The sequence below is a fragment of the Aotus nancymaae genome, unplaced genomic scaffold (genome assembly GCF_030222135.1).
Source record: "Aotus nancymaae isolate 86718 unplaced genomic scaffold, 86718_ANA_hifiasm-v0.15.2.pri h1tg000108l, whole genome shotgun sequence".
Classification (NCBI taxonomy): domain Eukaryota; kingdom Metazoa; phylum Chordata; class Mammalia; order Primates; family Aotidae; genus Aotus; species Aotus nancymaae.
Genome location: NW_026988523.1, coordinates 7,321,941 through 7,347,133, shown reverse-complemented (window position 1 = coordinate 7,347,133; position 25,193 = coordinate 7,321,941). Strand labels below are relative to the sequence as shown.

General features: G+C 39.5%; 1 protein-coding gene across 7 annotated transcripts in view; it reads right to left on the bottom strand.

Moving 5' to 3' along the window:
• The window catches only part of RABGAP1L (RAB GTPase activating protein 1 like), a 726,923-nt gene that overhangs the window by 171,410 nt on the left and 530,320 nt on the right, over window positions 1–25,193 (bottom strand). The window contains exon 1 of one of the 7 annotated variants that reach the window (XM_064370674.1): window positions 5,916–6,594. The exons of the other annotated variants lie outside the window; for them this stretch is intronic. Coding sequence (XP_064226744.1) covers window positions 5,916–6,083 — 168 coding nt within the window. The 5' untranslated portion in view covers window positions 6,084–6,594. Of the gene's footprint in view, window positions 1–5,915; window positions 6,595–25,193 lie in introns of those variants that run through there. 7 annotated transcript variants of the gene reach the window in all.

Genomic DNA, 25,193 nt, shown 5'->3' with positions numbered 1-25,193 from the left:
CACTGCACCCGGCCTATTGTTGTTACTTTTTTAGAGACAGGGTCTTGCTCTGTCACCCAGGCCGCAGTGCGGTAGCACAATCATAGCTCACTAGAGCCTCAAACCCCTGGGCTTAAGCAATCCTCTTGCCTTAGCCTTCCTAGTAGCTTGGACTACAGGCATGCACCACCACACCTGGCAAATTTGTTTTAGAGACGGGGTCTTGCTATGTTGCCCGGACTGGTTTTTAACTCCTGGCCTCAAGCCATTCTTCTGCCTCAGGCTCCCTAGTAGCTAAGATTACAGGAGTGAGCTACCATGCCTGCATTCTCACTAATTATTAATGAGCTGGCTATGTAGATAATTAGTGTTTATAATTAAGTTTATAATTGTATGAATTCTAAACCCTTACCCTGACAATGAAGAGGTTTAACACATGATCTTGTGATAATAAGACCTGTGCTTTAAAAATGTACTCCTAAAAGGCAGACTAACACTTTGAAAACCAAACCAAGTATCCAAAATAGGTTATACTGGCTTCTGGTTTATAATTATACATCTGTGCTCACTGTATAAAATCCCATCGGGCTAGAAAAACTAATTTAAACTGGAAAGGCTGTGTTCTTCAACTGGGAAATTCTTTTTTTCTTTTATTTATTTATTTTTTATTTTAAAGACAGGGTTTCACCACGTTGGTTAGGCTGGTCTTGAACTCCCGACCTCAGGTGATCCGCCCGCCTCGGCCTCCCAGAGTGCTGGGATTACAGGCGTGAGCCACCTCACCTGGCCTCAACTGGGAAATTCTTAGAGCTTTTCTATATTGCTTTCAGAACAATAGTGAGGGAAGAGGAAAATAATGAAAATGCAACTCCTTTCCCAACATTAGTTAAGTAATGTTAGCTAGAAGATAATATGGATAGGATTTAGACAATTTGAGTAAGCAAAGGTACGTTTTCTTCCCTTGGAAAATAAAGAAAATAACTCTACCAGCTTTTAAACAAGAACTACTAGGCCAGGCGTGGTGGTTCACACTTACAATCCCAGCACGTTGAGAAGGCAAGGCAGGTAGATGACTTGAGGTCAGGAATTCAAGACTAGCCTGACCAACATGGTGAAACCCTGTTTCTACTAGAATACAAGAATTAGCTGGGTGTGGTGGTACATGTTTGTAGTCCCAGCTACTTAGGAGGCTGAGGCAGGAGAACTGCATGAACCCAGAAGGCGGAGGCTGCAGTAAGCCGAGATCACACCACTGCACTCCAGCCTGGGCAACGGAGTGAGACTTTGTCTCTCTCTGAAAAAATAAATAAATAAAATAAGAACTAATAAAGGATAAGTTTTTGAAGTCATTGGCTCTCCTAAACAACCATCTTTTGCTCACTGAGCTTTCTGACAAATCCTTTTAAACAATAATATGAACCATGTTTACCAATTGCATTTCAAAAGTGACATTACTTCTTTCTTCATTTGAATAGAATTATACAAAAAGATAAAAGTAAAGTCATTTAAACAAGTCCTACTTCTTTTTCCTTTCAAGTAGGTAGGAAGAAATATCCAGAGGGAAAGGTAAGTAGGATATTAATGTAAGTATCCTTTGCACTTATCCCAGTAATATGAATTAAGCAAATTGCCTGGCACATAATAGATACTGACACAAATTTGTTCCATGAATTTATTAAGGCTCCACTTCAAGCATATTCGGCATTCAAAAGTCAAGATGTACACAATGGAAATTATGGAGTAGATTTAGGACTTATTTTGATGTAAAAATTGATTTTAGATTTGTTGGTGGTATCAGAAGTATACATAGAAACTTACGCATTTGGGTTTTTTAATTCTGTTATAAACTGTAATCTCTCTTTAATGAGCAATCCTTGCAGCTGTTAACAACAGAAGTAAAAAAGGGGAAGACATATTCTCCTCTGTTCTTTCATCTTTCCTTAAAATCAATGTTTTAAGAAAGTCTAAAAATTTAAAAACAAACAAGATTAGGATGCAATTTATCAGCATAAGAAATGTGATCAAAATGAAACCTTAAAATGGCTACTAAAAGGGACAGCTAAATCATTTGCCTATGTATAATCAACTCTCCTTCGATTCACTGTGGAAAATGAGTAGCTGTATTCAAACTCTAGCTAACATTAATTTTAATGTATAATGATCTGATAACTTCTTATGTCATATAGCAGCAAAAATTAAAACTCCAGAGGAGTCTGGGCACGGTAGCTCACACCTATAATCCCAGCACTTTGGAAGGCCAAGCTGGAGAGATCACTTTAGCTCAGGAGTTTGAGACCAGCCTCGGCAACATGGTGAAACCTCATCTGTACAAAAAATACAAAAATCAGCCAGGCATGGTGGTGGGCACCTGTAGTCCCAGCTACTCAGGAGGCTGAGGTGGGAGGATTGCTTGAACCTGGGAGGCAGAGGTTATAATGAGCCAAAGTCACACCACTGCACTCCAGTCTGGGTGTCTGAGACCCTGTCTCAAAAAAAAATGTGTATATATATATATTGGGGGGGGGATGGGAAAGGGGAGATTTTGAACATGAGCAAAGTCAGTTTCTACTCCTTCTCCAAATATCACACATTTACAGAGTATGGACTCTGGCCACACTGCTGATACCATTTTGAATGTGTTTTTCCCACTGAAAAATTCAGTGCAAGAGTATCACATTTTAAGGTGTTTTTTTTGTTGTTGTTGTTTTCTTTTTTGAGACAGAATCTCGTTCTGTCACCCAGGCTGGAGTGCAGTGGTACGTCTTGGCTTATTGCAATTTCTGCCTCCTGGGTTCAAGTGTTTCTCCTGCCTCAGCCTCCCAGAGTAGCTGGGGCTACAGGCACCTGATACCACACATGGCTAATTTTTAGTAGAGATGGGTTTTTACCATGTTGGCCAGTCTGGTCTCAAACTCCTGACCTCAGGTGATCCACCTGCCTCAGGCTCCCAATGTGCTGGAATCCCAATCAGTGGTGGCTCACGCCTGCCCTGATTTTTTTATTTTTTTTTGAAAGAGGCAGGGTGGGTGGAAATAATTCCACTGTTTGAGTATTAGCTCCAGATGCTTCTATTCCAAACTTCTCACTATTCTTGGATGATAAATATTTCTTTAAGAGCCTCTAATAAGCAGCAGATTCTAGGTTTGATTCTTTTAGGGAACTATTTGAAAAAAAAATTCTAAATGTGATTTTCTTTCTTATCTTCACATTTTTACCCTAAATGGCTTGTTTTTCCTTTAGTTACAGTATCTAACAGAATTTTTATTCAGCTAAAAATTTCTGGAGGTCTGAGAATCATTTGGAAGCACAGGCTTAGGAAAGGGAAATACCACTTAGCTGATATCTAGAATATCTGCATCTCCTGTTTCAGTATTTTAATTTCACAAAAGAAAAACATGTTTGGTGAATCTACCCATAGAATTTAGGCCTTGTGGTAATGTCTAAAATGATGTGTTTGTACCTGATTTATTAAAGGGGAATTGTTCTTTACTGAGTGTACCTGTGAAGGACAATAAGCAAAAATTCCAAATGTGCATCCTTTATTCAATCAGTAACCTTCTTCCAACTGAAGGTTATAGAAGCCTAGAGTTCTAGTAGTTTGATGATCCCTCTGTGAATCAGGGATCAAGAAATAATAAGGCAAATTTGTTCCATGAATTTGGCTCTGAGTCCAAATCCGCAACACTGTCTTGGTAAATCTTCATTTATTTAATTGTTTAAAAAATGACTTGTTTTATAATAAAAATATTACGGGGATCTTAAAAGTAAAATAAAGTACTTGTATGTGTTTAACCCACAAGCATTTGTGTTTAAAACATGACTAAAAAGATAAACATTTTAAACTTTGGTACTTCCTCTTGACTAGAAGTGAAAAGACTGCAATACTGCATGTGGCAGGATTCCTCTTAGGACTGCCCTGTGCAGATCAGTCATTGATCCCACATCATTAGCCAGTTCAATAACGCAGGGCTGAACGACTTCCCCCAGTACACATGCTAAACTTTGAGAAGTAACTCATTGAATAGCAGATCCCAACTCACAGCCATATTGTTAATTAAAGAACTTGTAATTTCCCAAAATGTAGAGTACCCTGGTATTACTAATAATTTTTCAAGTTCAACTGTGTAAAACAAAGCCAGAGATTTCCAAATGGCCCCACAGATAAATCAGCACATGCTTTTCACACATAATACAAGTGGCATTATTACTTAGGCTGTAATTGTTAGAGCCTAAGTAAGGTCTCAAGACCACCTGAGAGATGCCTCACCTGGCAACCAGACTTGGTACAATTGCAACCCACAGATATGAGAACGCAACTCCCTGTGGATTTGATTGCTAATTAATTTTTTCAGACTAGAGGCAGTTTAAATTCATCCCTAATGTGGAGTTGAATATGCAAAATATTCTTAATTACGTCTTCCTTAATGTTTTCCTTCAAAACACTGAAAATGTAAATGCCAAAGAGAGGTGGCACCAAATTACTGGAAAGTTACCAGTGGAAGCCTTTGAGTCACAAAGTTGAGTAGTCTTCAGGATGCAGAAATATATTGGACCAAGCCTGATTCTTCAGAGATGTAAATAATTTTGTGAAATATAGTTTAGTGTTTATCAAAACTCCTGAAATAAAATGCTTCTTATTTCACTTAAAAAAGACAAAAAAATTCCTTTCTAATAGAATCATAAATCCTTAGTTTCCTCCTTTATTAAGAAAAAGATGGTGTTCAGGGAAACAATGACCTCACCTGGACATTAAAAAACATGTTTTCAGCTCTTTTTATTTCTTCTTTAAATGACAAAGGAACTATATTTCTCAAAAATAATCCCCCTATAATTGTATGTTAGTCACTGCATCAAACTTTGTTTTGCAATGGCGAACAGACTTTCCTTAGGATGGGAAATTTCTTATGTACATGGCTACCTAACACGTCTGTTATGATTGCACAGAAGAGATTATATTTGCATGCAAATACATACATGAAGACTGACCTAGTAATTGTAAAGATAGGTATAAATAGAGATGAACTATAGTGAAGGGAGCACAGTGAGAGAAAAGAGTTAAATTCAGTCACATAAATACTGTACTGAAAAGACTTGAATAGAGAGAACCATAATGAGGTAATAGTCTAAAATGGTATTAAACTCCATTCTATAAAATAGTCAAGGCTAAATTATTCTTATTCCATTACCACATAATGGTATAGGACTACTGTAAACCAATTACCTTACAGAATAGTTGCTAGGTATAGTTCTCAAGCCTGCAACAGCGATTGTGGGTATTTAATTTTAACCCTTGGTAGGAAATGAGGAAGGGTGATTTCTTTCTTATTCAGGAAATCAAATAACAAGCAAGTCAGACTTCCCAGATTTACAGCACAGAAGCCAGCAGCTTTAAGCTGTTTCACAGATACACAGTTCAATCATTGTAGGAGAGAAACCTATGATTTCCTACCAAAGTATTTTTGCGTGGTGAAATTCTCTATCAAAAAACAAAACAAAACAACAATCAAATTGGCAATCAAATGGGGAGGTTAGAGAGCAAACCACACGCAGTCTAGATAAGTTGCTATGTCTGTTGTAAAATTTAACCCTTTGGATATATAAATAACAGAATGCCTCCATCCAACACTTGGGTATTCTGCTTCATTGCTGAGCCTAGCCAGTCAGAAAACCATTTTTTTGCTGCCACAGAGATAATGCCACTAATGTGACCCTGGGCTCTGAGAAAAGAGCCATGATCTCCGCTAACCAATTAAGGAGTGGCGTGGACTAGGCTCCGAATGAGCTGCACAGCAGTGGCCACTCAGCACTTCCTTCTCGGCAGAATGGGGAGAAGGAGAAGAAAACCAGAGACCACAAGCCTCTTTCAGAGACACAAGGAATTTTCACAGAGGACAGCAGATTCCCTACAAATGAAGTTCAATGAAAAACAGTCTCACCGCCAGAAGCCGAGGCACAAACAGACGATGCCCCATCCCCAGAAGTTCCAGCACTCGACACGCATACTCATTCACCAGCTTGCTCCTCTCGTCGTGCATGTCCTGGGACTTTTTGACAGGAGGTGTGAGCTTAGCAGCTGGGGCTGGGCAGGGCACCCCTTCTTCCATGAGCACTAAGTAGGTATCCAGAATGAGAAAGATGGATCTCTTATCCACAATTTTAAGAACTGCGGTGGGAGGGGAGCCAGGTTTAGGTCTCCCTGGGAGGACGTACAAGCCAGTCTGTGGTGGGAATTGTCAGCTAATGTCTCCACAAGAAAAACATTTTGGCTAAATTATCCACTGCGAGAACCCCAAAGTAGGCTGGAAAATGAAAATGAAATCAAGTACTGATCTAAAGAAAAAACGGCAGAAGCAATCGAATGCGAGAAAATGGCCAAGAGTGATGCAGGAGAGTTCAGATACATGTGTAGAAACGGACAAGCTGCTTAGAAGGGTCTAGCATGTGAGAATGTGTGAGTGTGTGTATGTGTGTGCGAGAAAGGGTGTGCGTGCGTGTCTGTGTGTGAGAAGACAGCAGCAGCAGTAGCCAGGAAGCCAGGGCAGTTGTGAAGCTGCAAGGAGAAAAGGATGAGCTCATTGCAATCCTCGATTCGTGACAAGCAGCGCTGTTGCTGCTGCTGCTGCTGCCTCTCGCTATGAATCAGTAATGAAGGGGTAGGAAAGGAAGGGGAGGGAAGAGGAGGAGGTAGGTGAATGAGCATGCAGAGTGTGTCTCAGGGGAGAATGCTGTAATAAGAAGCCAATGGCGAGCCATTGGACAGATGCGCTTCCCCCTCCCAGTCTACCTTCAATCAGTGTTAGTCTGACAGCTTATGCTGTTGAATACTAAAGCCACAGACAGATGAACTAGGTTTTCCTAACATGTGATGCTCACAGGAAAAAAATCAGACAGCCAGTTATCTGAAAGGCTGACCTTTATTCACTCTTGCTTTCTAACAACAAGAACACATCTTATACTTGTATTTAAAATGGGATGTTCCCATCCTTACTGGATGACTGAAACTGCTACAGAAGAGAGGTATTAGGGTAAAATGATAGAGTATGAACAGAAGGGTCAAAGACCAAGCATCCAAGAAATGACACACCCTCAAGTTGAAGTGTTTATGCAATAATAATGACTTTTTGCAATGCAAATACAGGAAGTATTTCAGGATGCTGGGAAGGCTGGCCACAATTAAAAGAAAGATTTTTGTAAACATGCAATATGATAAGTCATAAAACCTACAACATAATATTAAGAGTATACATTTAAAGAACTATTAAAGTTGAGATTCTCAAAGCAAAAATAACTTTTGTATGCCACAGACCTTGATAAACACTCAGCTAATAGTTGAAAAATTGTTCTGATAATCTCTGGTCAAATTAATCCTTCCCCAGTAATAATATAAAAATTACCCATAGTTCAAAATTTTACAATCTTAATGCCAATGTGTTATATTATTTGATATGAATAATCAGTTGTAGCCAAATGAAGGCAAAATGACAAGATCACTGTAGGGACAGTCTCTTAACTCTGTCCTAACAATTACTCCATATTCAGCCCCTTGATTCCGCAGTTCTGTAGCTGGTCTCTTAAGTACCAGGCCAGTTTCTCCATACAAATTATAGTATGGTACAAACAGAAACAGGGCTAAGAGAGCCAGAGCATGTATTTTGTGACTCTTAGTTTTCTACTCTGACAAGAGTTACATATCTACAAATAACCAAATAGAAACATATTTATTGGTGTATGTTTGTAGGCCTAAAGAAATAGATTAATTAGAAAATGAACTTAAAAAAAGAAAAAAAGAAAATGAGCCTAAAGAAATAGGAAGGGAAATTCTGCCTCCTTTAACAATATAGTATTTGTTTCGTTTTCCAAAATCTCAGAAAAACAAACCTTTTAAAAAATTTAACATTTAAAATATTATTTAACAAGTTATTTTAAATGAAATATTTATATGTTGTTGTCAAGCCTTTTATTTCTTCCAAAAATGATTTTTTAATAAACATATAAAGTAGAGCTAGGCACAGTAGCATGTGCTTGTAATCCCAGCTACTCAGGTGGCTGAGGTGGGAGGATCCTTTGAGCTCAGGAGTTCCAGGCTGTAGTGTGCCACATTCCTGCCTGTGAAGAGCCACTAAACTCCAGCCTGGGCAACATAGTGGAACCCCATCTCTATAAACAAAAATAAAAAACTATACAAAGTAAAGATTTTAATGCAAAATGATAGTGAGCATAGAATATTACATACATACAAATAAATTTCAGGTCCCTGAAGTTCTGGAGTAAATGTTTGAGGTGCTGCCTAGAATGGGGATAGTTTCAGCTGGAAGACAGAGACCATACGAGGGAAGAGGTTTTGGGCCTTTCCTAGTCTATCCCTAAACACACACCACATCCACACATCCACACACATACGCTCACACCACACCCCCACAAACATACCACGAACCCACACACACAGCCCCTCACACCTCCCCACACCCCACACACACATTCCCCATACCCCCTACACACCCACACCCCCACTACACACCACACACACACATCCACACACACACCCACACCACACCCCCATAAATACACCACGTACCCACACACAAAGAACCCCTCACACCTCCCCACACCCCACACATACATTCCCCATACCCCCCTACACACCGACACCCCCACTACACACACACACTCCACAGACACCCACACACCACACACACCCACAGACAACACACACACACCCTACACACACATCTCACACACCACACACACACACCCAACACCATACACACTATACATACACACACATCAGACACACATATACACCCTCCACACACACACCCCTCAGCTCCATTTTTACCTTGTGCACACACTAGCATTCAGCATTAAATTTTGTTTGATAGGACTGTGCTACTGCTATGTCCAGCACTGCCATAGACATTCCACATTTAAGAACAAGGAAACGTTCTGAATTGCTCTTAAATGTGAATGAAGAATTCAGTGACTTCTTAGCTTATAGGATTCTTTTCTGGTTGACTTTTTAAAGGGTAGGGAAGATGTTTCCATTCAACTAACTTGGTCTCAAAAAATACTAGCAGAAACATTTTTTCTTATGTAAACCAGAAACAGAATTTGCCCAAAAAGATTCCAGTAAAAATATATCAAATGATTTTGGAACTGTATGGTTTGGCTCTGATGATCACAAAAAGAAATTAAAACTATACATACTATGTATTAAATGTAATAATTAAAACGATATCTTAATGAGCAAACCAAGTTCCACTGAAAACATTTAGGTACATTTAACAAAATGCTGTGTACAAGGGACTGCAAGTGCTCATGTATTTCAGTTTCCCCATCAAAAATCCCTCGTGCTTCCTTTATGCTTCCCCTCAAAAATCCTTGCATTCAAAATTTCCATCATTTCTGCCCTGGTCCTATTTTCAGGTTATTCTTTCAAAATAGGATGTTCATCAATATCAAGTAAAATGATTCTTCTAGAACACTACCTGGTGAAATGAAAAAAGATTCCAGGGATTTTTGAAGCCCTAAAAGAGTCACTCATTTCAGTGAGCTTTTACTCCTCTTCCTCCTCAAATTCCAAATAATTTTTTTATTGTTGTTGAGATTCAGTAATAAATCACAGAACAATCACTAGAACACTCTTCTTTTGAAATGGGGTCTTGCTATGTTGCCCAGACTGATCTTGAACTCCTGAGCTCAAGGGATCTCCTACCTCAGCCTACCGAGTACCTGGGAGTACAGGCATGCACCCAACAGAACACTGTACAGAAAAAAATTTTTGAGTTATAAAGTAGTCCATAAAATGGAAAAATAGAAAAGAAACTCCTCTGATTTAGCCAGTTAATAATACATGATTTCTCTCATTTCTTTTAGATGAATCCCCTATAGAGGAGAAAAACTTATTCCCTCTATCCTGCTAGGTTCTCTGACTGGGGCCCTGCAAATAAGTCCGAGAAAACAGAGGTTAGCAAGAGAAACATAAACAGAATTTTATTAACACATGCAGTATGCAGACACATGGGAGAAACTCAGCAATGACTAACTCAAAGGAGTGATTCGAACTTGGGGCTGTAGCTCACACCTATAATCCTAGCACTTTGGGAAGCCAAGGCAAGCAGATAGCTTGAGCCCAGGAGTTCAGATCAGCCAGAAAAATATGGCAAAACCTCGTCTCTACAATAAGAATAATAATTAGGCATGGTGGCACACACCTGTAGTCTCAGCTATCCAGGAGGCTGAAGTGGGAGGATCACTTGTGCCTGAAAGGCTGAGGCTGCAGTGAGCCACTATTGTGTCACTGCACTCCAGCCTACACAACAGAGCGAGACCCTATTTCAAAAAGACAGAAATTTAGGACTTGGGGCTTATTAGCATGTTAGGAAGAAACAATAATTCTGTAGAAAAGTGACAAGACAAAGGAAAAGGACTTTTAGCTTGTAGGGTGACAAATTGTAGGAAGGCAAATATATGGGGAAATTAATGACAGATAAAGACTAGTTCCCAAGGTTTGTTTGTATAGACTCTTTCTTGGTGCCATCTCATCTCCAGTTATAATGTTGCTATCCCTTTCCTGGTCTGGAAAGTGGGTGGGGAGGCACCTTCACAAGAGGAATTTATGTTTGGCTTTCAGGCACATGGGGGATGGCAGAGAGCTCACCCTGTGTCTGCTTCTTCTCAATCGCCTTTACCTCAAAATAATCCTTATGCCAGAGGGATATATTGGGGGATGACATACTCTGAATCCTTTCACACCCAATGAGAGTAAGGGAGAAAACCAGCTGATGGTCCCAAAGCCATGGTCTAATGACTAGAAGCATCATTCTCTGGAGTGCTGGAAGCAGGTGGTCAGTGCAGCAGTCCCAATGAGAGCCTTGCACTTGAGAATGGTCTTCCTGAACCACTCCACTGTGTCACGGTTGCCAGACACATACAGATTTCCATTGTAAAATGAAAAGTACATTTGACTTAATTCATGGACCTATATAATTAAGAACACGGAATGTAACAAAACATGCTAAATAGTTATTTCAGTGGTTACAAAGACGAAAAAGTAAACACTTTCTAACCTGCAGGAGCTTAAAAATCAGAGAGTATCTAGATACAAAGATAAAGCAGGGTATGATAGATACTATAAAAGGAGTGACACACTGTGTGCTATGAGGTAGGCATGTCTTTGTTGTCCACAGTAGACGCAGACAGAAGTGGGTTTATACCAGTGGATCGCCCTAGACACAAATCCCAAGGGTAATGAGAATTAAATATATCTCTAAGAGTAAAACAGGGCATTGCTTATTATATCATCTTCTAGTCACACTTACTAGCTGTATGACATAAATAAGTTACTTAGCCCTCTGAGCATCTGTATGGCAACATCACTAGTGGTTTGTACTAGTGAGATCAGCCTAGACACAAATCCAAGAGTAATGAGAATTAAATATATCTATAAGAACAAAACAGGGCATTGCTTATTACATCATCTTTTAGCTGTATGACATGAGTTAGTTACTTAGTCCTCTGAGCTTCTGTATGGCAACACACAGAAGCTGGCAAAGCTGCTCTGAAAATTTAATAAATGAATGCATACGAAGGAATCTCTCCTAGTGCCTAGCACATGAGAGGTGCTCAATAACTAGTATTTTTTTTCATTCTTTCCAGGAAGTCATGTGGAAGAGGAGAAAATGTGTAAAAAATACATTGTGTTTATCTGGGTTAGGGTTTAGAAAGACAAAAAGAACTGTGGATGTATTAACAATAAAAAGAGAGTTAGTCAAACACTGAAAAGACATTCCTGTCAGATCACTTGCCTGTTTGGTTCACTAAGACACAGACACATCAGTAAGTACAAAGGATCCACGCCCTTCTTGACCAGGAGAGCAAAACCCAATTCTCTAGCTATTCTTTGCCTGATGGACTATTTTAAAAAAGATGAACCTTCAATAGTTTTGCAAGTTCCTAAGCCCCAGCAAACAGGTCAAAATACAGATAACAGTGAGTAGCAGTGCCATTGTGGTACTGGCAAATCTGGCACAAATCGCACTCTTTGTTGCATTCAAGTCTTGATTCTGGGCCAAGCACAGTGGCTCCTGCCTGTAATCCCAGCACTTTGGGAGGCCGAGGTGGGCGGATTGATTGAGGTCAGGGGTTCGAGACCAGCCTGGCCAACATAGGGAAAACCCGTCTCTACCAAAAATACAAAAATTAGCTGAGCATGGTGGCGCATGCCTGTAACCCCAGCTACTTGAGAGGCTGAGGCAGGAGAATCGCTTAAAACTGGGAGGCAGAGGTTGCAGTGAGACGAAAATGCCACTGCACTCCAGCCTGGGTGACAGAGTGAAAATATATCTCAAAAAAAAAAAAAAAGTCTTGATTTTGCTCAACACTGTACTACATGCTTCTAGATATAGAAAGACAGATCAGATGCTGCTTTCTAACTTTATGGATTAATCCATCTACTTGAAGAAAAGCTAAAATGAAAGGTAATGAGATTGAGCTTACAAGTTATATCACAGGGAAATGAGTCTCATTATTTTATAGTTGGAACTCAAACATCAAGCAATTAGAGTACAATATAAAAGATACCGTACAGTTACCTGACATTTTGGTGGGTGCTTGAGGTCACGTGCTTATACTATAAATATTGTAGACTTATCTAGTTTTTTTGTTTTGTTTTGTTTTTTGAGACAAAATCTCGCTCTGTCATCAGGATGAAGTACAGTGTCCCAATCTTGGCTCACTGCAACCTCTGCCTCCTGGGTTCAAGTGATTCTCCCACCTCAGCCTCCAGAGTAGCTGGGACTACAGGCGCACACCACCACGCCCAGCTAATTTTTGTATTTTTAGTAGAGACAGGGTTTCACCATGTTGGCCAGGGTGGTCTCCATCTCTTGACCTCATGATTCACCCGCCTCAGGCTCCCAAAGTGCTTGGATTACAGGCATGAGGCACCGCGCCTGGCCTACTTACCTAGTTTTTTAGGAATGCTCTAACCTCTTGTAAAATTTAAAGCATAACTGTTAAAGGAGGTTTTTTACTTTTAAACTGAAGAGAGAACTTTCCCTTACTAAAAGCAAATATTTAAATGCCTTTATTAATGTAAGAATGTCTTATGGTCTGTAGAGAACTAGAAAGCAAATACTGTAATGGCTTTATTAATGTAAGAATGTCTTACAGTCTGTAGAGAATTAGTCATTTTGTTTCTACTTCATTTTTTTTTTTTTGAGACAGAGTTTTGCTCTTGTTGCCCAGGCTGGAGTGCAGTGGCATAATGTTGGCTCACTGCAGCCTCTGCCTCCTGAGTTCAAGGGATTTTCCAGCCTCAGCCTCCCAAGTAGCTAGGATTACAGGCACCCACCACCACACCCAGCTAATTTTGTACTTTTAGTAGAGACGAGGTTTCACCATGCTAGTCTCGAACTCCTGACCTCAGGTGATTCACCTGCCTTGGCCTCCCAAAGTGCTGGGATTACAGGCATGAGCCACCATGCTGGCCTGTTTCTACTTCTATATCATTATTGATATGTAGCTCAATAGGCTGCTTATTTTATTACTGGCCATTTCGGAAATAACTATGCTGTACATAGTAAGCCAGACATCAGAAACTTCTGGTAATCAGGCTTAGTTATATATAAATATTTTTAATTGCTTTATTGAGTATGGCTGACATACAGAAAGCTGAATATATATTATGTGTACAATTTGATGTACTTTGACATAAGTATATACTTATGAAACCTTATCACTATCAGTGCCATAAACTTATCTATCGTCTCTAAAAACTTCCTCCGATTCCCTTTGTTTTTCCCCCTTTGTGGGTAGAGCACTTACTATGAGTCAACTCAGTTAAATATTTTATAGCAACACAGACTAAGTCTACTTCTTTTTTTCCATGTGACATTAATTAAAATATTCAAAGGCAGTCTTAATTTTCTTTTCTCTAAGTTAATCATCCCCGCTGCTAACTGGGTCTCCTATGAGCTGGTTTCTGGAACATTCTAGACTATTCACAATCATGCTTGCTCTTCAAGAACACACTTTAGACAGTACCTCTCATAGGCCTGCCCACACTGAAACAGATACTCTAGATATAACAGAATAATAAAGTAATGAAATCTTGTTAGATCCTAGAAAACACCAAGGTCTAACACGTTTTTCCTATTGAAAAGACTGAGGAAGCAGATAAGTGACTGCTCATGATCATAAAACTTGTCAGAGGCAGAACCAGGAAGCCAGGATCTTCAGAGCACAGATGTATGGCAGGGAACCTAGCATTTCCTGCACCGTAATTTGGTCTTTCAATTAATGTAGCCCATAAAGAACATAACTTATTACGCAGATTATGCTTCACCACTTTATTCCACATGGGATTGATCTGGAGCCTGAGCCCGCCATCTGGTATGAAAGAATCTAAGATTCTTAGGTTGAGTTGAGAAGGGGTATCTACAAGTCTGCCTTGAGAACTGTCACTTCTCAACACACACTTGTTATAATAAAGCACATCTGGCTTCTCAATTTTTAACTGATAAGCCCTCTCTTTTCCAAATGAACAGTTCAAGGAGCTACATCCTTGGCAGCTCAGCCACCGTGTCTCTGTAAGAGCTGCTTTCTTGAAGCCATGTTAGTGGCACAGGCTTGAAAATGGAATGCTATCTCAGTTCGTTCCTCCCCTTTCCTGGGCAGTGTGGATAAAGCTCATATTTATTTTCAAGCTTAAGCAGAAGGTATAAACATATGTTAGCAGAAGCCTGTTTTTAAATTTTGAACTGATCAGATTAAAATTATCGTGTATAGAATCCAGACTATTCCCTGATCCTCTCAAGCTAGACCAGCATTTTTAAATTTTTATGGGTGTGTATTGCCATTGTTGTTAAAAAATAATCCTAATAACTTGTGAATTGTCTCTACCTTCTTCCTATGGTCCATCTCCAATCCCCAGTTAAATTTGCAATCTCTTACATCTTTACGTTACATAGAAGGTTAGGTATAGTTTAACAACTGTCATTGTGAAAAATAATCTTTTCAATGGGTGAAGTTATATGGGTCAACCCACGTTATAGGAAGCAAATTTATTTCTACAAAATTAATACGTCAGGGACATTCATCTTTTTATTTTTTTAGTTTTTTTTGAGAGGGAGTCTCACTTCTTCGCCCAGGCTGGAGTGCAATGGCGCGATCTTGGCTCACTGCAACCTCAGCCTCCCAGGTTCAAGCAATTCTCCTGCCTCAGTCTCCCAAGTAGTTGGGGTTACAGGCACGTGCCAGTACGCCTGGCTAATTTTTGTATTTTTAGTAGAGACAAGGTTTCACCATGTTGGCCAGGCTGGTTTCCAACTCCTGAGCTCAAGTGATCCACCCACCTCAGCCTCCCAAAGTGCTGGGATTACAGGCGTGAGCCACCGTACCCACCCAGAGGCCTTCTCTCTTACTACCCTTATCTAATGAAGGGCAGTAAAAAGTTTATATTATTTCTTTTATGATATTTATCATTACTTGAAATTGTTTTTTTACTTCTTTGTTGTGTATTATGTCTCTCTTTTGTTTTTTTGAGACGAAATCTTACTCTATTGCACAGGCTGGAGTGCAGTGGCGTAATCTCGGCTCACTGCAACCTCCGCCTCCCAGGTTCTAGTGATCCTCATGCCTCAGCCTCCTGCGTAGCTGCGACCACAGGTGCGAGCCACCATGCCCAGATAATTTTTTTGTATTTTTAGTAGAGATGGGTTTTCACAATGTTGGCCAGGCTGGTCTCGAATTCCTGGCCTCCAGTGAACCCCCCACCTCAGCCTTCCAAAGTGCTGAGATTACCGGCATGAGCCACCATACCTGGCCAATTCTGTATTATCTCTCTACCCAATTAGAAAATATCTGGGCAGACTTACAGTGGAGAAGAGCAAGAGATTCAAAAAATCTTAATTGACAAGGGTATGAGAAAAAAAGAAACACAAAAGATCCTTGTCTCAGCTTCTTCTATTCATTCATTCATTTTCACTTTGAAAGATTATAATTTTATAGGGCCTTTGAACCTCTGTTTCCTTTAGCAACCAAGAGTCAACTAAAGTGACCCCTTGACATTTACAGATTAAACATTTTTTGTTTCTGTTCTCCCCAGGAGACCCCACAGAGACAAAACACAGTAACTTGTGAGTACGCTGAGCAATGAACTGAGTCACTCCCATGTAGCAGATGGTGAGTAAATTTAGCTTATAGTCTTTGCCCTTCTCGGTTATTATACATTCTTATGACAAGGCAGTTATTTTATGTCAATTTCATAAGAAACTCTGTAAAAAATAAAATCATAGCAGTACTGAAAAATCAGGAAATGTAAGAGCATCTGAGAATATATTCTTCATGAATGTTGAGTTGTTTTTATCCCCTGAACCCATATTTTTACATACTAAAAACAGACCACAGTCCAACTAAATTGGTCTACCTGGTTAACTGCAGCAATTCCTTAAGAATGCCATGATTAATACCTAATATTATGCTTCCAAAAAGACTATTACTGATCTATAACCATCACAAAGACTAGCCACAGAAAAATGCACAGACCATTTTAGAAATGCAAGTAGCTGAGTCACTGTGGTTTTTGGTAAGGAGGAGAAAGGTTTTCTATATTTAAAAATAAAGATATAACAATATTGGTATTTAGAGTATCCTGTGAACTTTGGATAATACATATTATTTAACAGTCAACTACTTTAGGAAGGAGAAGGAAATTAAAAGCACAAAACAGGTTGGGTGCTGTGGCTCACGCCTGAAACCCCAGCACTTTGGGAGTCTGAAGAGGGAGGATGGCCTGCGCTCAGGAGTTCAAGACCAGCCTGAGCAACATGATGAAACCCCGTCTCTACTAAAAATAAAAATAAAAATAAAAAATAGCCAGTTGTGGTGGTGCACGCCTGTGGTTCCAGCTACACAGGAGGCTGAGGCAGGAGGATCGCTGGAACCGGGGAGGCGGAGGTTGCAGTTGCCCAAAACATCATTCTTTGTTTTCTCTTCACTGCACTCAAGCCTGGGTGACAGAGCAAGACTTCATCCAATGTGTCCAATAGATACATCTGAGGCCGGTAGGTATATCTGAGGCCAAATTATGATGAAAGTGGAATGCCAAAAGGATGGGCACTGGACAACAAGCAGGTGAGGAATGCTATGAAGATCATCTTTTAGAAAGATTGATCTAGTAGCAGAGGGCAGGACAGCTTAAGAGAGGAAGAGACTGAAGGCAGACAAGCCAGAAAACTCGTGTAGTCATCTGAATGTGAGAAAATGAGAGTCTGGACTGGTGTGGTTGCTATGGAAATAGAGCCAAGCTTGAATCTGAGAAGTACCACAAAGAAGAAATATCTCTTCAGTGTTAACTTTCTAAAGTACAGGTGGTTTGCTATGACCTCCTTTGTATAACTCACTGATACAAAACTGCCAGAGAAACAATATTCTTTACCAAGTCAGGGAATAGGATACCACAGAGGAAGCAGAATGCCTCCTGATAAATGAACACAGTGGCTCTCTCTAAGTTCCTGGTGCTGAAGCACGAAGTTGATTAAAAGATCACTTGAACTGGTTACTTTCACCGTAAGTCTAATTATTAATGTAGTTCAAACAACAACACACTAAAGCTACACCATGCAGAAGCTGATCTGGTATCACTATTCAATTGCTTAGGGACACCCTGGTTATCACTAAATGAGCCATAAGTGAGAACACATAAAGTCTAGTAAGCTTCCTTCTCTATAAAGTACACATCTTTTCCTTAAAATTAAAGACAGAAGAGGACAGGGAAGTTTTTAAGAGGAAGAGAAAGATAAAAGAAAAGTGGAGAATAATAATGACTCACTATTCATTGTCTCTGATATCCAATTGTACCCGAGTCCCCTGCAGTACCTGGGAAACGCTGCTCAGTTTGCCCCGCTCCACCCCTATCGCTGCAGCCTTGGTTAAAGAAGAGTTCATTATTTCTCCCCTGGACTATTCTAATAGTATCCTCTTTTCCATATTTATTACCAGTCTCTTCATATTTCAGGCTTTCTGCCTCCAAATTATCTTCCTAAAACAAAATATTTGATCATGCAATTGTTTGAAAGTATCCATATCCTCTGGTCCACAATTCAAAGCATATACCCTAAGTCCAAGACATCCTTTAGACAAGCTAGATCTATCCTACCTTTTCAATTACATCTGTCACCTTGACCCCTCATGCCCAATGTCCTCATGAAATTTCTCATTATTTCTCAAATACGCTTATCTACATATACTGTTCTTGTTGCCTAAAACATCATTCTTTGTTTTCTCTTGCTAATCTTTCTTTTCTTTCTTTCCTTTTTTTTTTTTTTTTTGGAGACAGAATTTCACTCCGTCACCCAGGCTGGAGTTCAGTGGCGTGATCTCAGCTCACTGCAACCTCTGCTGCCTGGGTTCAAGCCATTCTCCTGCCTTACCCTCCCGAGTAACTGGGATTACAGGCACCTGCCACCATGCCTGGCTAATTTTTATAGTTTTTAGTAGAGACAGGGTTTCACCATGTTGGCCAGGCTGATCTTGAACTCCTGACCTTGTGATCCACCCATCTTGGCCTCCCAAAGTGCTGGGATTACAGGTGTAAACCAACACGCCCAGCCTTCTCTTGCTAATCTTTCAAAAGTCAAACATCACTTTCTCTTTTCCTTCCTTATTTCCCCCTTCCCTTAACCCCTTTCATTCCTTCCTTCCTTCCTTCCTTCTACCTCTCCCTCTTTCTCCTTCCTTCCTTTCTTCCTTCCTTCCTTCCTCTCTCCTTCCCTCCTTCCTTCCTTCCCTCCTTCTCTTTCTTTCTCTTTTTGTTTCTCTCTTTCTTTCTCTCACTCTGTCACCCAGGCTACAGTGCAATGGCGTGATCTCAGCTCACTGCAACCTCTGTCTCCCGGGTTCAAGCAATTCTCCTGCCTCAGACTCCCAAGTAGCTGGGATTACAGGCGCGTGCCACTACGCCCAGCTAATTTTTGTACTTTTAGTAGAAATGGGGTTTCACCATGTTGGCCAGGCTAGTCTCGAAATCCTGACCTCAGGTGATCCACCCACCTTGGCCTCCCAAAGTGCTGGGATTACAGGTGTGAGCTGCTGTAAGTCCGGCTTCACTTCCTCTCTCAAGTCATCCCCGTCATTACCTCCGTCCTTTGCCTTTGCATCCTTCCCATTTATGACCTCACAATAACAACTCTTCTATGGCAATTATTTGTGTGCATGTCTGTCTCCTCTACTTCTCAATGAATCTGTCAGATTAACCACAATATATTCATTTTTGCATCTCCAGTACCCAACAGTTTTTAGTCACTGTGGTCACAGATCATTTAAATAAATATTGAGTAAATGAACACATGAATAAACAATGCTCACATGAAGAAACTAAAATTAAAATATGAGCTTAATTTTTAAAAAGATATATATTAAACTCGGGGATAATGAGCATATATATCTCTTTTATTTAATGTCTGAATTAGTAAGAAGAAAGTTCAAAATGAAAGCAAGAGTAATGTTTATGTATTTCTAAAAGAAGGGAGGGATACTGACACATAGCAAAACAGCATAAGATCCGTAAGAAAATAAATAAAGCTCAGCCAGGCACGGTGGCTGACGCTTGTAATCTCAGCACTTTGGGAGGCCAAGGCAGGTGGTTCATCTGAGATCGGGAGTTCAAGAACAGCCTGACCAACATGGAGAAACCCTGTCTCTACTAAAAACACAAAATTAGCTGGGCGTGGTAGTGCACGCCTGTAATCCCAGCTACTAAGGAGGCTGAGGCAGGAGAATCGCTTGAACCCAAAAGGCAAAGGTTGCAGTGAGCCAAGATCGCGCCATTGCACTCCAGGGTAGGCAACAAGAGCGAGACAACATCTCAAAAAAAGAAAAGAAAAGAAAAGAAAAGAAATAAAGCTCAGTGTTATTTACCAGTGTGCTCACTACCATTTAATGTTTCTTCAGAAACATGTAAATTTTATTTGGGGAATGTGGGGGTTCTCATGATGATGGTCTAGTTCTCTGCTAGTGAATCAGTGAACAAACTCATATGCTTTGCAGAATGGACAGAATTATAGTTCAGAAGTTACTAGCTTCTGTTTGGATTTTACTGTGTACAATAGAATGAGCAGGGGAGTATAAAATAAAACAATATTTTCCATTTCACATAGAAACAGAGTATAGGTGTTGATGGAAGTAGTAACGCATTTGGCTATAACTATTAAATATTATAAAATCCAATCATTAAACTTCCCAGAGGTTTTTAAACAATGTCCACAAGAACCTAAACTAATATTAATATAACATTAATATGAAATACATAATATAAAATATATAATTATATATAAATCTCTACACATAATACATATGTATAATTACATATAATTATAAGATAAAAATATAAAATATAAGATATTTAGGAAATACCTGATTGACAAGTTTATTTGCTCAAAAGGGCAGATGCTTAGAATTTACCAGTCATAGGACTGAAATCAAACTCAAGAAAATGACATAGAAATCACTTCGGTAAATGGAAGACTCTTCCACATGTCTCCTCTACAACTTATTATATTTAGAGATGATAAAACTATAAGTAAATGTGCAAGATGTTTGAAATGGAGTCGGTCAGATAGGATACACAAATTAGTCAAATAACTGAGTTCAAATTTCCATTTATTTTTACATTTGTGTATTACATATGGTTTTTTTGTCTTTGTTTTTGTTTTTGTTTTACTATTTCTTTCCTATCAGTGATACTCCAGGTTATAACGCTCTGATCACGGGATGCCACAACATTTAAATAAAAGTTGAAACATCTAGCCAAAATTCAAGAACTAAAAGTCTATCATATAAGCATTCTGCTGTATTTAAGGCAAAGAGGCCTGAAAGCAGCCGTCACCACTGCAGGCTTATGGTCTGCACATAATGATGGAGCAGCAGCGCAGGTTATAGACATGACAGAGTGAGCAGCTGAATAATGCCCGAAAGCTCCTACAGGGCTCAAATGGCCCTGTTCTTAAAAGAAATATCACTTCTTTACTTGGAATATTCTCAGGATTAACAAGAAAGAAAGAAAGGAAATATCACTCCTTTAGCTCTCCAAATACCAGAGTCAGCTTGCTGTCTTTGCTCTGAAATGAGAATACATTATTTTCCAACAAGAATGTCTAAGCAGCAAGTGTGCTCAGCAAGAGCTTTTGATTTCTTCTCTTTACCCTAAAATTGCCTAAACATAGTATAATATACCAAGCCAAGACAACTACAATTATCATTTCTTTACTGGAATTATTTATGTTACTGAAATAGCAGCTGAATGATAAGCTAACTCTAATCTCAGAACAAGACAATTCTCTAATTTAAAATCACTCAGGCAGGGCACGGTGACTTATGCCTGTAATCCCAGCACTTTGGGAAGCCAAAGTGGGTAGATCACCTGAGGTCAGGAGTTTGAGACCAGCCTGATTAACACAGTGAAACCCTGTCTCTACTAAAAATAACAAATTAGTGGGGATTGGTGGTGCATGCCTGTAATTCCAGCTACTTGGGAGGCTGAGGGAAGAGAATTGCTTGAACCCAGGAGGCAGAGGTTGCAGTGAGCCAAGATTGCAGCATTGCACTCCAGCCTGGGCAATAAGAGTGAAACTCTATCTCAAAGATAAATAAATAAAAATAAAATAAAATCACTCATACAGAAATATTATATTGTGAAATACTGCAGTATATTCTCACCCCCAAAATATACCTTTTCATTTAAATGCTACTGAGAATACAATGGGTCCTATTTAAAATATGCCATCTTTCATTATTTTTTAATTAAGTAGGAGTTGCTTATGATTTAATAATCAAGAAGAAACTGACTAGTGGCTTCTGCTCCAATACTAATTCTTCAAAATGGAGCTTCCTCAACCATGCAAGGACTTGTAGAACATGTAAAACCCTCGTACCAGGTAAACGCCCACGTTGCTCTGCACACACTACCCTCACCCCCATTTCTAGGCTGTCTTCCTTTACCCTTATTATGATTTTGCTTTCTTGCAGACTGGTCTGTTCTTGGCTTTGTATTCTGATTCCCAATATGCCCCTCAGGACAGCCTTGCTTGATGGCCCATGCTTGTCTCATTTATCTTCTTCAGTTCATCTACTCAACTCAACCTTTACAAAATATTACCATGTCTGGGTAGAAGATGTTCCCATTACCAGCCCCACACCTGCTGAGGTAAGCCTCTCCCACCTCCCACTGCAATACAGGAGGAACTGCAGACTGGTCATATAAAAGAAAGAAAAGAAATCTCAGATAAGATAAATATAATAAATTGACAACAGAGTGCTAAAGAGAAGGAAAAACAAAGAATAAGTAGGTAAATCTATAGTTATCCAAATAAAAGAAGAAAAACTCATGCCTATAATCCCAGCACTTTGGGAGGCCGAGGCAGGTAGATCACGAGGTCAAGAGATGGAGACCATCCTGGCTAACATGATGAAACCCCACCTTTACTAAAAATACAAAAATTAGCTGTGGGGGTGGTGTGCACCTGTAGTCCCAGCGACTTAGGAGGCTTAGGCAGGAAAATTGCTTGAACCCAGGAGGCAGAGGTTTCAGTGAGCCGAGATCACGGCACTGCACTCCAGCCTGGTAATAGAGACTCTGTCTAAAAACAAGCAAATTAAAAAAAAAAAAAAAAAAGAAGAAGAAAAAATACCAAAGGTGCAAAGATGTTCGGTCACGTCTCAATTATCAACAGAGAATGACAGTAGTAATTTCAAATTGAGGATTAAGACAGATTTGAATATGTTGTTGCAATTCTATTTGAATATCTCTTATGTATTAGGCATTAACTTGAATAATGAAGTCATTTCAAAAAGAACTGGCTCAGGAAGAGCTAGGAATGTATTTAGATTTCTTATCTGGTACTCCCTCATACCACTACTTCAGTCTACTGTACCCACAAAACATCCAATCTCTCCTATGATGCAAAGCGCCACCCCATGCAGAAATACAGAACTGCCCCAGAGAAGAGTAACAAATGAAGAAAAATTTCAAAGAGCTTCCACCATATTCTTTAAACAGCATTTAAGTAAAGCAGGTATTTAAAAGTATGTACTATAGCAAGTAAACTATAATACAACAGAATTCCCTGTGAATTTTCTCTATTTAGGATGATAATGTAAAGTCAGAGGAAGGTAACTGATGATCAGGGATTAGATGTGAGCTTGACTTGAAAAACATGAGTTTAAAAAGGCTGGAGGAAGGCCATTCCCAGGCAGAAAGGAGGCAAGCCTAAGGTATGTGTGGCTAATCTTGAGTCCACTTCCAGTTTAGGTAGAGCAGAGATCCATGACGAGGTTGGAGTCATCCATCTGAGCAGAGTATGGAGGGAAGATTTTGAGAAATAAACTATGTATTTGAATTCAATTTTCAATATTTAGGAGTCAGTGAGGGCCTATTAAATATGGAAAAAGCAGGATGGAAACAATGTAAGGGCATACCCAATGCTGGTAATTTTGAAGGAAATTTTAATTAGGGCATGATTATTTATTTGTTTATTTATTTATTTTGAGATGGAATTTCACTCTTGTATCCCAGGCTGGAGTGCAGTGGCACTATCTTGGCTCAGTGCAACCTCTACTTCCTGGGTCCAAGCAATTCTCCTGCCTCAGCCTCTCAAGTAGCTGGGATAACAGGTTTCTGTGATTATGCCCAGCTAATTTTTGTAATTTTAGTAGAGATTGGGTTTCACCAAGTTGGCCAGGGTGGTGTCGAATTCCTGACCTCAGGTGATCCAGGACATGATTATTTAAATAAAAACTAAATTTGGGAAACATGGGACTTTTGTATTTAAAAGAAAGGAGTCAGTATACATAATCTATGTGAAGAGATCTGTATTTACTGCAGGAAAAATGAACAAATATTAATCAAATGAAGTAAGGGTTAGTGTGGTTTCTTTCTAATACAAAACTTCAAAACAAAGCAAAAATTAAATCTTGAGGGAAAAGTCCAGACTATTTCAAACATTGCATTAGATGGAGTGTAGTCTCTTAAATAGAACAACTGGAAAAAAGCATGAGCTTAATAATCCTTTGGCCTTTCGCTACTCTGTGCATCAATTCTGGAATCAGGAGTGCTTGCTGAACACGCAGAACTTCACTTGCTATCCAAGGGGATGAACAGCCTCAGGCTGACTTGAAAAAATAAACAGTTTAATAGAAGAATTCAAGACAAGACATACACATATGAAACATCTAAATAACGAGACAGTGTCATAATGAGTGACATATGGTATAATCACAGTAGATGGTCATTTTGGGCAGAAAGAGCTTAGAACCATCCTTTCAAGAAGGTGAGGCTTAAGCCACAACATAAGGGCTAGGAGGCCTCAGTATTATACAAAGAAAAGGGGAGATGATATATATGATATATGAGATAAAGATGTTTTTAGAAAACAGTGCTCGAGTTCAACTCAAATACTTTTGATGGGAGAGTGAAAAGATGAATGCAGTGTAATAATCAGAAACATGATGTACGGATGTGAAATCAGAGTCTATGGGAATGGTATCCTTGAAGTTGTGCTGTGTACAAGTTGCCTGGCCCACATATAAATAATGGTAATAACAAAAAGAAAATATCAAAGACTTCTGAAGATTTTATAGACAGTCACTAAAGTTATTAAATTGGAACCTGGGCTAGAAAAAAATTAGGAATTACTTTCTTTGAAGTGTGTTTATGATTTATCCAAAGGCAAGAATACAATATAAAAATGTAAAAGGTGGACAGGCGTGGTGGCTCACGCCTGTAATCCCAGTATTTTGGGAGGCCAAGGCATGCGAATCATGAGGTCAGGAGTTCGAGACCAACCTGGCCAACATAGTGAAATCCCATCTCTACTAAAAATACAAAAAATTAGCTGGGTGCGGTGGGAGGTGTCTGTAATTCCATCTACTTGGGAGGCTGAGGCAGGAGAATCGCTTGAACTCAGGAGGTGGAGGTTGCAGTGAGCTGAGATTGCATCACTGCATTCCAGCCTGGATGACAGTGCGAGACTCTGAGTCAAAATAGAAAAAAAATGCAGAAGGTTGAAGGATTTATTAAATCTGTTGAAAGCTAAGGAGGAAGAGAAATCCACCAAAGTGATAAGCAAAGAAGTAAGGGACCTAAGGAATACAGAGTTGTATTCTTTTTATATTTTTACTCAAATAGGTACCATCTGCCGTGCTCCCCAGTTCCTTTGCGT